The sequence below is a fragment of the Aristolochia californica genome, unplaced genomic scaffold, assembly GCF_029961685.1.
Source record: "Aristolochia californica isolate CCGP_79_NKW_82.1479 unplaced genomic scaffold, dmAriCali1.0.hap1 SCAF_6, whole genome shotgun sequence".
Lineage (NCBI taxonomy): Eukaryota > Viridiplantae > Streptophyta > Magnoliopsida > Piperales > Aristolochiaceae > Aristolochia > Aristolochia californica.
The window spans coordinates 1,225,639-1,237,708 of NW_027182257.1; the positions used below are offsets into that span (position 1 = coordinate 1,225,639).

At 40.1% G+C, this 12,070-nt stretch overlaps 1 protein-coding gene across 4 annotated transcripts; it reads left to right on the forward strand.

Moving 5' to 3' along the window:
* The first annotated feature begins 1,489 nt into the window (after positions 1–1,489).
* Positions 1,490–10,932, forward strand: LOC137967141 (inactive poly [ADP-ribose] polymerase RCD1-like). Of its 4 annotated transcripts, none has more exons than XM_068813592.1 (7): positions 1,490–1,705; positions 6,729–8,094; positions 8,251–8,492; positions 8,714–8,805; positions 9,943–10,140; positions 10,222–10,317; positions 10,588–10,932. In XM_068813592.1, exons 2-7 carry the CDS (start codon positions 6,902–6,904, stop codon positions 10,645–10,647), a joined length of 1,881 nt encoding a protein of 626 aa, XP_068669693.1. In that variant the 5' UTR covers positions 1,490–1,705; positions 6,729–6,901; the 3' UTR covers positions 10,648–10,932. The 4 variants fall into 4 exon arrangements, with proteins under 4 accessions (XP_068669693.1, XP_068669694.1, XP_068669695.1 ...); XM_068813593.1 differs by having other exon boundaries at positions 6,740–8,094; XM_068813594.1 differs by having other exon boundaries at positions 6,896–8,094.
* The last annotated feature ends 1,138 nt before the right edge of the window (positions 10,933–12,070 follow it).

Genomic DNA, 12,070 nt, shown 5'->3' on the forward strand with positions numbered 1-12,070 from the left:
AAGTTTTTTCCTTGGGACAGAGACATAGTTCATAAGAAAAACCTGCTATTGGTTTAATGTGGAAAGCAGTTTTTTGGATCCTATGGAAAGGGGATTTATTGCTGTTTTGCCACTTCTATTTACATAATTATATAACTTAAAACATAAAAAAAGCAATTATGAGAGAAGTGTTTAAGTAAAATGAATTTATTAATATATTTTTCATTTTATCAAAATAAAAATGTTTTCTTAACAATTAAGAAATCTTTGTGAGTTAGGGCATTTTTTATTTTTATACAAGGACAGGGCAAGGGTAGAATTGAAAATGCATTCAAGAATGTTAACCAGAACAAGGAGAGTGGTTAACAAAAAAAAAACTAATTGAATTAGGTAATCGACTTGGTTCAATCCCTAGGTTACTAATTTTTTTACCATATTTAAAATTTTTATTCTTCTATTTCATCAGCAGTGCAGAATAAAAGAAAACGTCTATCATAAATATCTACATATTTAGCCTATTACTTAACACTAACCCCTATTGTATTTTATGGGTATTTTTTAGTATCTAACGCATAAGTTGTAATGTATTCTATTCATTCACGAGTCAGGCAATACAGAGCAACACAATCTTCATTTTAGCTATGTCCATTGATCTATATCTATATCGGATTTAGGTTTTTTGGTACTTAAATATCGCAAAATCTAAAATTAACCTTATTGAGTACCCATAATTACTAATTACTAGTAATTATGCCGACTTTCAAGCTGAATTGAAATTAAATAAAAAAAATATAACCAAGTGTAAGAATTAGTGGTCATGTGGTCTAATTTAACTTTGAAATGTCTACAATGGAAAGTATATTTAAAGCAAGAGTGGACATCTATCATGGAAATTGACAGGGTAACCTTCTTGGAAGCACCATGCCTTGGGACCCCTAGTAATAGACAAGAAATGGCAGCCAACGCCTCACTTGCACAACAAGGCTATCCTTGTCGAGGTTAGGTATGTGTCAATATTATTTTAGATCAACACGACGTTACCTTCAATTATTAAATATGGATGATTTACTTGCTCCATATCACAATTAGGGTCCTCTAATTTATCTGGTATTTGTTGTGAACGAACGACCTTGATCGAGGCATATCCGATACATGTGGACCGATACGTATAAATAGGCGATATGCCCGTCCTTATTATAGACACATATCCGATACACTTTAAGGTACGACGATGGTGATGGTGATGAAACACGTTGGAAAAGATATTCCCAGAGCACCATTCAAGAATAGCCACGGGTGCCTGTGGACCAGACCTTCTCGTGGTTCGTGGTCCACTAGGTCGCATCAAGTGACTAGTGAGTCGTCTATGCAGAAAAAAAGTAAGTACATCACATAAAATCAAAGCCAGAAAAGGGCAACGGCTCGATACAGACAGATTGCCGACTCAGTCACGCCGTTAAAACCTATAAAAGTCTCCTCCAGTGGGTCTCGAGTCGGCGCCCAACTCGCCATTTCTTTCCCCGCAAGAAACGAGATCCATCTGCGGTTCTCCACAACCGACTTGCCAGACGTCGTGAGTTGAGTCTTTATTAACGCCGTCAATGTGTGGAGTTGAACGTTTCGCATTTTCGCGAGTCGAGGGCTTGGGTTTCGAGGCGATCTACCCCTCTCCTATCGAAAATGAAAAACCAAATTCAAATGAAAATGCAAATTTGAATTATCACAGGTATATTGGTTTAGATCCGTTTCTTCATATGCTTATCTCCATGTCTCTCTTTTTTCCCCCTTTTTTTTAAAATTTCTTGATTGGTTTCGTTTGAAGTCGTTTCAATAATTGCATATAAAAAAGTAAATCAAGGAAAAAGTATTTATTTTTTTCCGTTTCTCTCTTTAGTATAGATAAGCTGGCTCCGATGTGTTTGTTTTTAGGTTGTTCCTTGGTCCTAATTTGTGTTTTTTGGGGGGGGTCAAATTCTCTTAGTTCTTAATAAGAGTGAATCTGGTTTCTGGTTGTTCATATTCAAATTCATTATGTGTATTTCTGCGTCTTCTTTCTTTTAAGTGATTTTGTTGATCAGCGTTAAAGAATGGAACGAATTGTTTTGGATGACTTTGCTTTTTGGAACTTTTATCCGATTCCATGTAGTCTATTGGCTGAGAATTGTCTTAGTTTTCTGAAGAGGTTTTTTCTTGTACTATGTGGCTGCATAATTGCTTATTTAGCTTTAAGCATGGTGTACGCCTATTAAGGTCATCGTGCTATGCATATGCAGTGGCTTTTTTTTCTCTGGTGCAAGAAGGATATTTTCTATGATACTAATCCTTTTTATTACTTTTATGTTTATAAAAAACATTAATTTATTTATTACTTCTATTTTGTAAAAAAGAATATCACAAATTTTCAAATACGGAGGGTGTTAGTCGTATGTGAATTTTTTTTAATTTTAATTTAATATTAGCTATATAGCTGTTCTTCAAGGAAGGAATGGGCTAGTCCTTGTGATGGAAAACCTGAGAAGAGGGAGAGTGATTACCTGAGACTTGCAGGGAGCCTCCCTGCAATCTCTTGTTGTAAGGGATCTGCTCCCTCTTCCTTTGTAAATTTTCTCTTGTTAATATAAATACATTTTTATAAAAAAAAAAAGTGATTACCTGAGACTTTGAGGGTTCCGACCTCCCAAATTTCAAAATTCTTCTCTCCTGTCCCCTTCTTCTCCAATTTCTTTATTCCCTTATTCGCCCACAGTTGTCCTGCCTCAACTAACTTTCCTGTGAAGGACTGTTGGCCTGTGCTGTTGACTTGCCTTCTGGCTTTCTTCCAATCCCCTCTTTTTATCCTCGAATTCTTTTTTCCCCGTGCCCGTTCTCTCATATACTCTATATCTTAAGGATCTATCACTAACCCCCTCTTTGAAAAGCACCTTGTCCTCAATGTGGAAGGAAGGAAACTGATGGTGTCCCCCATGTGGCCTCAAACTGGGGAAGGTCGTGCCATTGTATTAGTGCCTCGGGTGGGTGATGGGGAAGGTGGTGAGTGTCAAGTAGTTTGGCTGATTGGACAGCAAGGGTGAGGTCTTCAGTGAGGGAGGGAGGCAATGGCTGTGAGGAATGTAAGTTAGGGGTGGATTTTTTAAGTTGGCTGACATGGACCGGATGGATTTTGCATGAGCTGGGAGGTCTAATTTGTAGGCGACAGTAGCTATCTTTTCCAACACTCTGTAGTGTCCATAATAGCGTGGGCTGAGCTTTTCATTGGGCTTTGCGGCTAGAGATTTGAGGGTGTATGGCTGGTGATTTTTAAGATAAACAAAATCACCTTCCTGAAAGTGAACCTCACGCAGGTGACAGTCTGCAAGAGACTTCATCCTGTTTTGGGCCTGGTGAGGTTGTGGTGAAGTTCTTTGAGGATATGATCCCGTTCTTGCAACTGCTGTTGGACCGGGGAGACGGTGAAGGAGGTTGATGGAAACTTGAGGAGGGAAGGTGGGTCTCTCCCGTTGAGGGCCTTGAATGGGGTCATTCCGGCTGCTCTGTGGTATGTGGTGTTATACCAGAATTCTGCCCACGGAATCCACTTGGGCCATGATTTTGGATGGTCACCCATGAAGCAATGAAGGTATGTTGCTAGGCACTGGTTCACCATCTCGGTGGTCTGTTTGTGGGTGGTAGGCGGAACTCATACAGAGTTCTGTGCCTGAGAAAGAAAAAAATTCCCTCCAGAAATGACTGGTGAAAACCTTGTCTCTATCCAAGATAGTGGATTGAGGAAACCCATGTAAACGAATGATCTCCTTGGCAAAGATAGCAGCAGTCTCTTTTGCCGTTTAAGGGTGGCTAAGTGGGATGAAATGACCATATTTAGTCAACCTGTCTACCACCACCAAGATAGTGTCGTAGCCTCTACCTTTTTGTTCTGTCAGTAGATATCGCAAGACTCGACAAATTGTTGCATGTCTTGTTTTAAGCCCTTCCAATGCAGTATGCTAGTTAGTTTCTTGTAGGTGCGAAGGTATCTTTAGTGGCCACCTGAAGGAGTGGAATGAAACTCCTAGAGTAGACGTGGAATGCATGTTGAAGAAGGGGGAAGAACCAAGCGGTTCTTGAACACGAGATAGCCGTTGATTAGGGAGTAGTTAGGGTGACTCTTGGGATCAACCAATAGGTCTTGATGTATGTGGCGGAGGCAGTCATTTTGCTAGATGTTGTGCTTTTGTTCCTCTCCCACGAAGCAGGCGAAGGACATAGCTGAGAGGGTGAGAGTTACTGTTTTTCGTGATAGGCCATCTACCACCTTGTTGTCTCGTCTGGGTTTATATTGGATCTCGAAATCGAAGCCCATGAGTTTAACAACCCACTTTTGTTGTTCCTCAGCCATCACTCGCTGCTCCCACAAGAAGCGTAAACTGCGCTGGTCTGTCCTTATTATGAAGTGCCGACCCATGAGATAGTGATACCATTTTTGCACAACTAAGACCATGACCATGAGTTCTCTTTCGTATACTGATTTTTGCCTTGATTTATTTGATAAGGCTTGACTGAAATAAGCTATGGGTTGCCCGTCCTGCATGAGGACTGCCCCCACCTGTCGCCCCGAGGCATCGGTCTCGAGAACAAATGTCTTGGAGAAGTCTGGCAAGGTTAACACAGGTACCGTGGTCATGGCTGTCTTAAATCTGATCAAATGTTGTTTGCGCTTCATTATTCCCTAAGAAGGAATCCTTCTTAAGCAATTGGTTAAGTGGTGCCGCTATTTTTCTATAATCCTTCACGAACCGGTGTTAATAGCTTGTGAGGCTGAGGAATCCTCTTAAGCCTTTGACATCCAAGGGCACTTCCCATTGTAGCATACGTTTTACTTTAGAGGGGTCAACCGATACCCCTCTGCCTTAAATCAAGTGGCCAGATAATCCAGCTGTTGCTTACGGAAAGCACACTTTTTTAGGTTTAATACCAAGTGATTGGTCCTCAAAACCGCCAACCTCCATCTTTCTTTCGCATCAATATGATAGGGCTGGAGAATAGACTGGTGTTGGGTTTGATGGTGCTAGCTGAAAGCATCTCCTTCATGATCCATTCTACCTCTGTTTTCTGGTAGAACGGGTACCTATAAGGTCAGATACGTGGGGGGTGGCTGTGTGCCTGTAGGGTGATGGAGTGGTCTGTCGGGCTGTCCAACGGTAACCCAAATAATGTCCTGAAGACCTTGGGGAACTCTGTAAGGAGTTCCGTCACCGTTGCAGGTGTTTCTTTGGGAGTTTGTGCTTCTTCTTGAGAAATGCCATTGAATTCCAAATAAGCACTCTGTCCTTCCTAAGTAAAAATTTTAGTCATGACCATTAGGGATGCCTCGATAGTGGCCAATGAGGTTCCTCCTTGAAATTGCACCTTTCTCCCATTTATCTCAAATTTCATGGAGAGGTTCCTCCAATTCAGATAGATGTCTCCCAGTAGTTGGAGCCATGCAACACCTAAGACAACATCAACACCTTCCAATGTGAAAGGTAGAAGTGTTGCTTGATCTGAAAACCTTAGATGTCCAGATTGAGGTCTGGGCATAGGGCATCGCCCCGGATGCAATACCCATCGGCTACCATTACTACGATCCGATCGTTGAGTCAGGTTAAGCTCACCGAAAGGCCTGATCCGGGACGAAGTAGTGTCGCTTGTCCCAATCTTGTGCCTCGGGCCACACCTCTGGGCCCACTCGACTTACTACTCTTCACCCGAGCTAGAGCTGAGTTACGCTCATCGATCCATGTTGAAACTTAGGATTTTATAATGTATAATCACAATAGAAGAGGATTAAGGGATGAGAAGAAGAAGAAGAGTTATGGAGAGAAGGTTTTAGGAGGAGAAGAGGAAGAGTGACGAATTTGGAGAAAAAAGGAGAAAGTAGGGTAATGGACTTAGTCCAAACCCTCCCCCTTAAGCTCTATTTATAAATGATAGAAGTACCAATATTACAATTATACTCTTCACACTAGTAAGAGTGCAGAAGAGACAAAAAAACATAAGCTAATTATATCAATGACAGTCCAACACATTCATATCTTCCAACAATCCGTTGAGCCAACTCTATGAAATTGACAAGTGAACTCAGTGGGTTGACTTGTAACTCGGCTTAAACTTCTGTTTTTAATCCCGTGATGAAGGCTCCCATCAAAACCTCGTTGGAGACCTCAACCAGTGGCACCGAGAGTGACTCAAACTGCTTGTGGAACTCCGCCATCGATCTTCTTGTTAGAGCTACAAGAGATTTTTGTACAAGGTCCCCATTTGCGACAACCTGAAACAATGGACGAGGGCTGTCTTAAACTGTGCCCAGCTCGACATTCCATCTCCTTCTGGTTTTCCTCCAATCCCCTCTTTTTCTCCTCGAATACCTTTTCTACCCCTGCCCCTGCCCCTTCTCTCATATACTCTGTAACTTAAAGGGTCTATCACCTTACTTCTGGCAAGATTGATAGATGGTTTGAGAATTTGCAACGGATTTTGACATGGCAATGAGATTATTAATTCACTTAACTAGTATTCTATCCCTTGAAATTTGTGCTCGAAGTGAAATTAGTGTTTCATATTTTTTTCTTTTTTGGGATCATAGTGGGCCGGAAGAACTAACTATTTATTTTCTAAATTATGTGTCTTTGTCTTTAGTTAGTGAATTTTTGACCATTTTTTTCTTGTTACTTCTGGTTTCATGATTTTTCTGGTCACACACTAACATCTGTGCAAGTCTGTGAATATGGAAGCTATTATGCAGGCAATGACTCCAATGGTTAAAGTATTTCTGGGAGTGAAATACTGTTATGACAATGGGCAGAACTATGTTGCTGTAAATAGCTGGACTCCGACGAGCTACCGAAATTTGTAGATAGAGCGGGGATTATTGGGCTTTTGACTGGTATTGTTTTTGTAGATAGAAATGGAAATCGGGAACGTAAAGGTATTGGATAGTGGAACAACATTTTTGGATGACTTGAATCAAAGTGAAACAGCCAAGTATGCTGCATATTTCAACAGTAAAGCAGCAAACATATATGCTACATGCTTCAATAGCACTGCAGCGAATCATAAGTTAGCAATCTCACAGGAGCAAGTTACTTTTGTGGAACACTCTGTTGCCAGATTTTCATCAGTTGGTGGCTGCTCTAACAATTGTTTCCAGAAATCTATGGTTAAAAATTATTCCAACTTCACGAGCAGTGGTCTTCTACAACGTTTAATGATGTACCAAAATGGTGAATGGAATGATGTTTCTGAAGAACTGGTGCAGTTGGTCAGGGAAGGCTTCAAGGAAAAGAAGGCTATTACTGAAGTGGTATACCAAGGCAATACTGTGATTTTTGATTTTTTGCTCATGGTTAAAGTTGATTTATTGTCTGGCTTAGAACAGTCAATTGCGTGGATTGATGAATCTGGTAGTTGTTTCTTTCCAGAGCTGCACATTGATTTTGAGTTTTGCACTTGTGGAGGAAAGCAACAACCTCTAAATGTAGATCCTAATGGGACCGGTGAAATTGAGGTAAAACTTGAGATTGCTATAAATGGCAGGGCTGACTTGACTTTTGGAGAATTTGGTGAGGCTCCCAGTGCAGGAGCTAAGCAAGTTGAAGTAAATCCTGATGTTCTCTGTAATTTATATGATCAAAGTAATGCAGAAAATGATGGAACTAATGCCGTAAGTCAATATGATCAAAGTAATTCAGAAAATGATGGAACTAATGGAGCAAGTCTGCTTCACGCAATTCCCACTGCACAAGCTCTTGATTGTGGATTGACCAAATTGTTTATTAGCCGTGAGGACTACCAAGTTGTGCAGAAGATATTCATGTCTGGTTTGGGGCGATTCATCAACACAGACAGTGTAGTTGGCATTTATCGAGCGCCACTGGAGAACATCTTGGTGCTAAATCGAAAGAAGCTTTTCCACGAGCAAGGGGAGTTTATAAAAAGCAGGCGTGGCAATGCTAATGTGAGGTATGGTTGGATTGCAGCCTCTTCTGAGGATGTGAAGAGGATCATGCTCTATGGGATTGGACATTCTAGGAGGCTAAATTTTAAGCCTATGTATGGTATTGGTGTTCATCTTGCATCGGCATACTGTTCTCACATCAGGTGACTTTCATTACTCAGATTGTTATGAGTCTATTACAATTGGTTTAAACTATGTGAATAGAGGTGGCTTTTAAGCTAAAAGTTTTGTGTTTTCATGCATTATTGTTGATAATTCGTACTTGGCACTTATGTTCCTCTCTCTTTTGGGGGGTACAGTGCACGTCATTCTGATGTTGACGAAAATGGGATACACCATCTGGTGTTATGTCGTGTCATCTTGGGGAACATGGAAGTTGTTCTTCCTGAATCTGAACAGTTTCAACCAACCAGTGAAAACTTTGATAGTGGTGTAGATGATCTTATGAAACCAAAGCATTTTACAATGTGGAGTATGAATATGAACTCACACATCTTCCCAGAGTATGTAGTAAGCTTTAGAATGCCTCAGGGTATTAGAGGTGATCTTCCTCCCCCCCACTCTCTCTCTCTCTCTCTCTCTCTCTCTCTCTCTCTCTATTCCTCTCTCATCTCTTCTTCTCCCTCTCTTCCCCCCCTTTTTCTCTCTCAAAATTTGATTTTTTTATTGTTTTAAATACAGTGTGCACATTTATTCTTTGGAAAAGCACATTGATTCTTCTTTTTGTTGTTGTTGTTGTTATTGTTGCCTTTTTTTAATTAGAGTTGCTGGAGGATAATAGTTGCACGTCAGGCGAGTCGAGCATCACACACGCTGATAGTCGATGTTGGCAGGTTGATTCACCTTCTGATTCTGTAAGTTTTTATTTATTCTTTCTTGAGTTGTTAGGAAAAAAATGTGGGCTAATTTGCATATTAAAATAGATCTAAAATTCTTAAGACCGCAATTTATGTTGAGCTGATTTGTGGTTTTTGTGCTGGGAAACAAGTACAATTCCTTCCAATTATGCAAGTATCCACTGCTATGTGAATAGAGATGGTGTTATGTCTTGTCATAGACGTGTAGAGACAGATGTAACATCAATCCTTTCTGGGGTATAGTGCTTGGTGGGGAATTTAATTTTGAATCTAATGGTTGCATGCTCAACTGTTTTGTGGTCTTTAAATTACCGTGTCACACTTTACCTGTTCTCTATTAGCGAATGTCTCGTTTTCCTTGTTATTGTCTCTGTTTTTTAAATGATAGAAGGGAGACCGTTAGGTATTCAAGCTAGTTGGAACCTGAAAATGATGGTGACTCATTTTATTATGCGTGTTCATATCTGTTGAGAGATAGGTTTTTTGTAATTAAGTAGTAGTTTCTTATGATGCTCATTTGAGGGGTAGTCTAGACAATGTTTTTATATTCTGTTTTGTTTAAACCATCAGGGGCATATTTGTCCATTAAATGGTAATGTACTTAAGTAGGAGTTAGAAACTAATTGTGACCTAACTTTTATTTAAGTACGGCACCATACAATGGACAGATATGCCCCCATCATTTAAACGAAACAGAATAAAAAAACCATTGTCTAGACTACTCCTCCCCCAAGCATTATAAAAAGACTTACCTTCTTAATTACAAAACACCCTTATTCTGCTTGTCTCTCAATAATATTGAATTTGGATTTGGTGCCAATGTGTGCACTGATGCAAACAGAGAGGGATTTTGTTTGGTGCGAATGTAGGCTCCGCACCAGATCCCACTTATCTCTCAACAATATCGAGTTTGGATTTGGTGCAAACGTGAGCAAGGATGGAAACAGAGAGGTAGGTGTCCACCTGACACTCTCTCTGTTCGCACAGTGTGCATGTTGGCATCAGATCCCACCTATTTCTTTAACAATATTGAGTTTGAATTTGGTGCTAAACCTGCGCACCAAATCCTGACTCAACAGTAGCATTGTAAACAATATCATTGTATGTTTCCTCATATTTTTCGTCACTTTTTAGGTGGGTAGCTGTAAGCAATCTCCGCCCATGGCTAAGCAGCCTATAGAGAAAGGTAGATCACCTAGTGGCCTTTTAAGATTTCGCCAGAAAATGCCTAAATCGCCCTGGATGCCTTTCCCTATGCTCTTCGATGCAATTTCAAATAAAATTCCTCACGAACACATGGAAATGGTTGATTGTTACTACAATCAATATCTGGTATGGAATGCCTTCCTCTTTTTCTTTTTTTTTTTAAATGTAATTTATATGTTGTCTAATATATATGAATATGGTTAACAGAGGAAGAAACTAACTCGGATTGACTTCATCAAAAAGTTGAGGACGATAATTGGTGACAAACTGCTGAAGTCTACAATTATGAGTATACAACACAAGGTAAAGTAGTGAGACCATAGTTGAGTGAAATGAGCATAAGAAATGCCTGGTTCTTGGTCTTAGTATTTTACTTGGTTTCTTAGACATTAGATTCATGAGTGGAATGATGACCAAAACCTCAGTTTTTTCATTGCCTGCTAGCTTATGAAGTTCTGATGCTATTTGTTGAGGATATGGAGATCTTCATGCCTGGTGGATTATATCTTATAATTTTTGTCAGTTTTGTGGTTGCTAAGTAAGTGTTTTGCCTTCTGTATCATGTGTTTTCAGTCACCCTGTATTCGGAGGCATGAACCAGTGAATGGGATAGCATCACAAGCTTCAAACTAAATTGGCTATGACCACGTACTTATGGGAAGTTTTGCAGGAGTCTTGCACAGATGAATTTTCTGCTGCTGTTTGATTCGTGTTATCATCATGTCTTTTTGTTCATATAAAATGCGTCGACTTTAAAATGTGATCCATGGGACACTAATTTCACGTTGTAGTTAAATATAGGGTTGCTGTGGACATCAATTTCCTTTGTTTGTTTGAAAATCTGGATCTTGTCTTGGTTCCCTATTAAGCTTTGGAATTTATCTAAATGTCATGCTAGATTTTCATCATGTTCAATTCCATCATCTTCGCGTGCCATTTACTTGGAGCCTTTTTACTAGTAGTGATCCACAAATGGGATTTGGTGGCATCACCGTGGAAGTTCCTGGAAAGGCGAAGAGCTTCCAAATGGAATTACTTGGAAAAACTAATACCAAAACATGTTAATATAGTCTAGAAAGAAGTTTGGGTTGATTACTCTTTACTCCCTTCAAATTTTCGTTGAGGATTTTATCGTCACGGAGGTAAGCGATTATTTGCGTTTTCGTGTAAATTCACGCTACTTTTCAAATGTATGACTCTTTTTTGAGTGTTTACTTTACTCACACCTAGGAGGTTAAGAACCAAAACTGCCGAGTACCCGCCTCACAGTGGTAAAGCTTAGCATCAGGTAGATAAGATACAGTTCATATTCTTTACGAAGGTACGCACAAAGTTCCTGCTTCTGTTTACGATTTCTACATCAAAGTATTTGGAAATTAGGCATCTTTCGAAGTCTCAGGTGATCAGTTTGAACAAATTCAGCCATTACCGTCAGCTTCGTACCAGGAAATGTACTTTCATGAGCATAAATAAGGAAAATTATAATTACCTCGTAGTACTTCCTTCTTACAGGTGCTGCCGACTGATTTTTGACAGAAACGCAGATAATTGGAGAGAGCTAGCTCTCTTTCTTCCAAAATGAGGAGAAGTCAAGAGTCCTCGAAAAACTTTGTAAAGGTGAAAGTGGCGGAGCTGAACGTTCTGGGGAGGCGCAGCTTGCGAGTGTTCGGTGAATGGAAGTATAAAATGGAGGAGACACAGACCCATTACTCTGTTCAGCTCCCTAAACGCCTGCAATATAATCATTCGCTTAAAAAGAAAAAGACGGCCCCGCTCTGAGCCCACAGTCAACACTCCATTGCTCACGCAAACTTCCATCGAGTAAAAACAACCCATGAAGTTCTGTTTTCTGATTCTCTTGTGACAATTCTCTGTCTTAAATCGTCAAGGATTTACGACCCAGACTTGGTGTAGATGAGACAGGGTTGAAGGTAGAGTTAGGGAGAATGGGAGGGAGGAGAAATACAAGAGATGATTCTGCCTCCCCCATCTGAAACGTCCACCTGCCATGACAAGTTGATTCACCAAGTCGTAAATCTATGGCATCAATAATAAG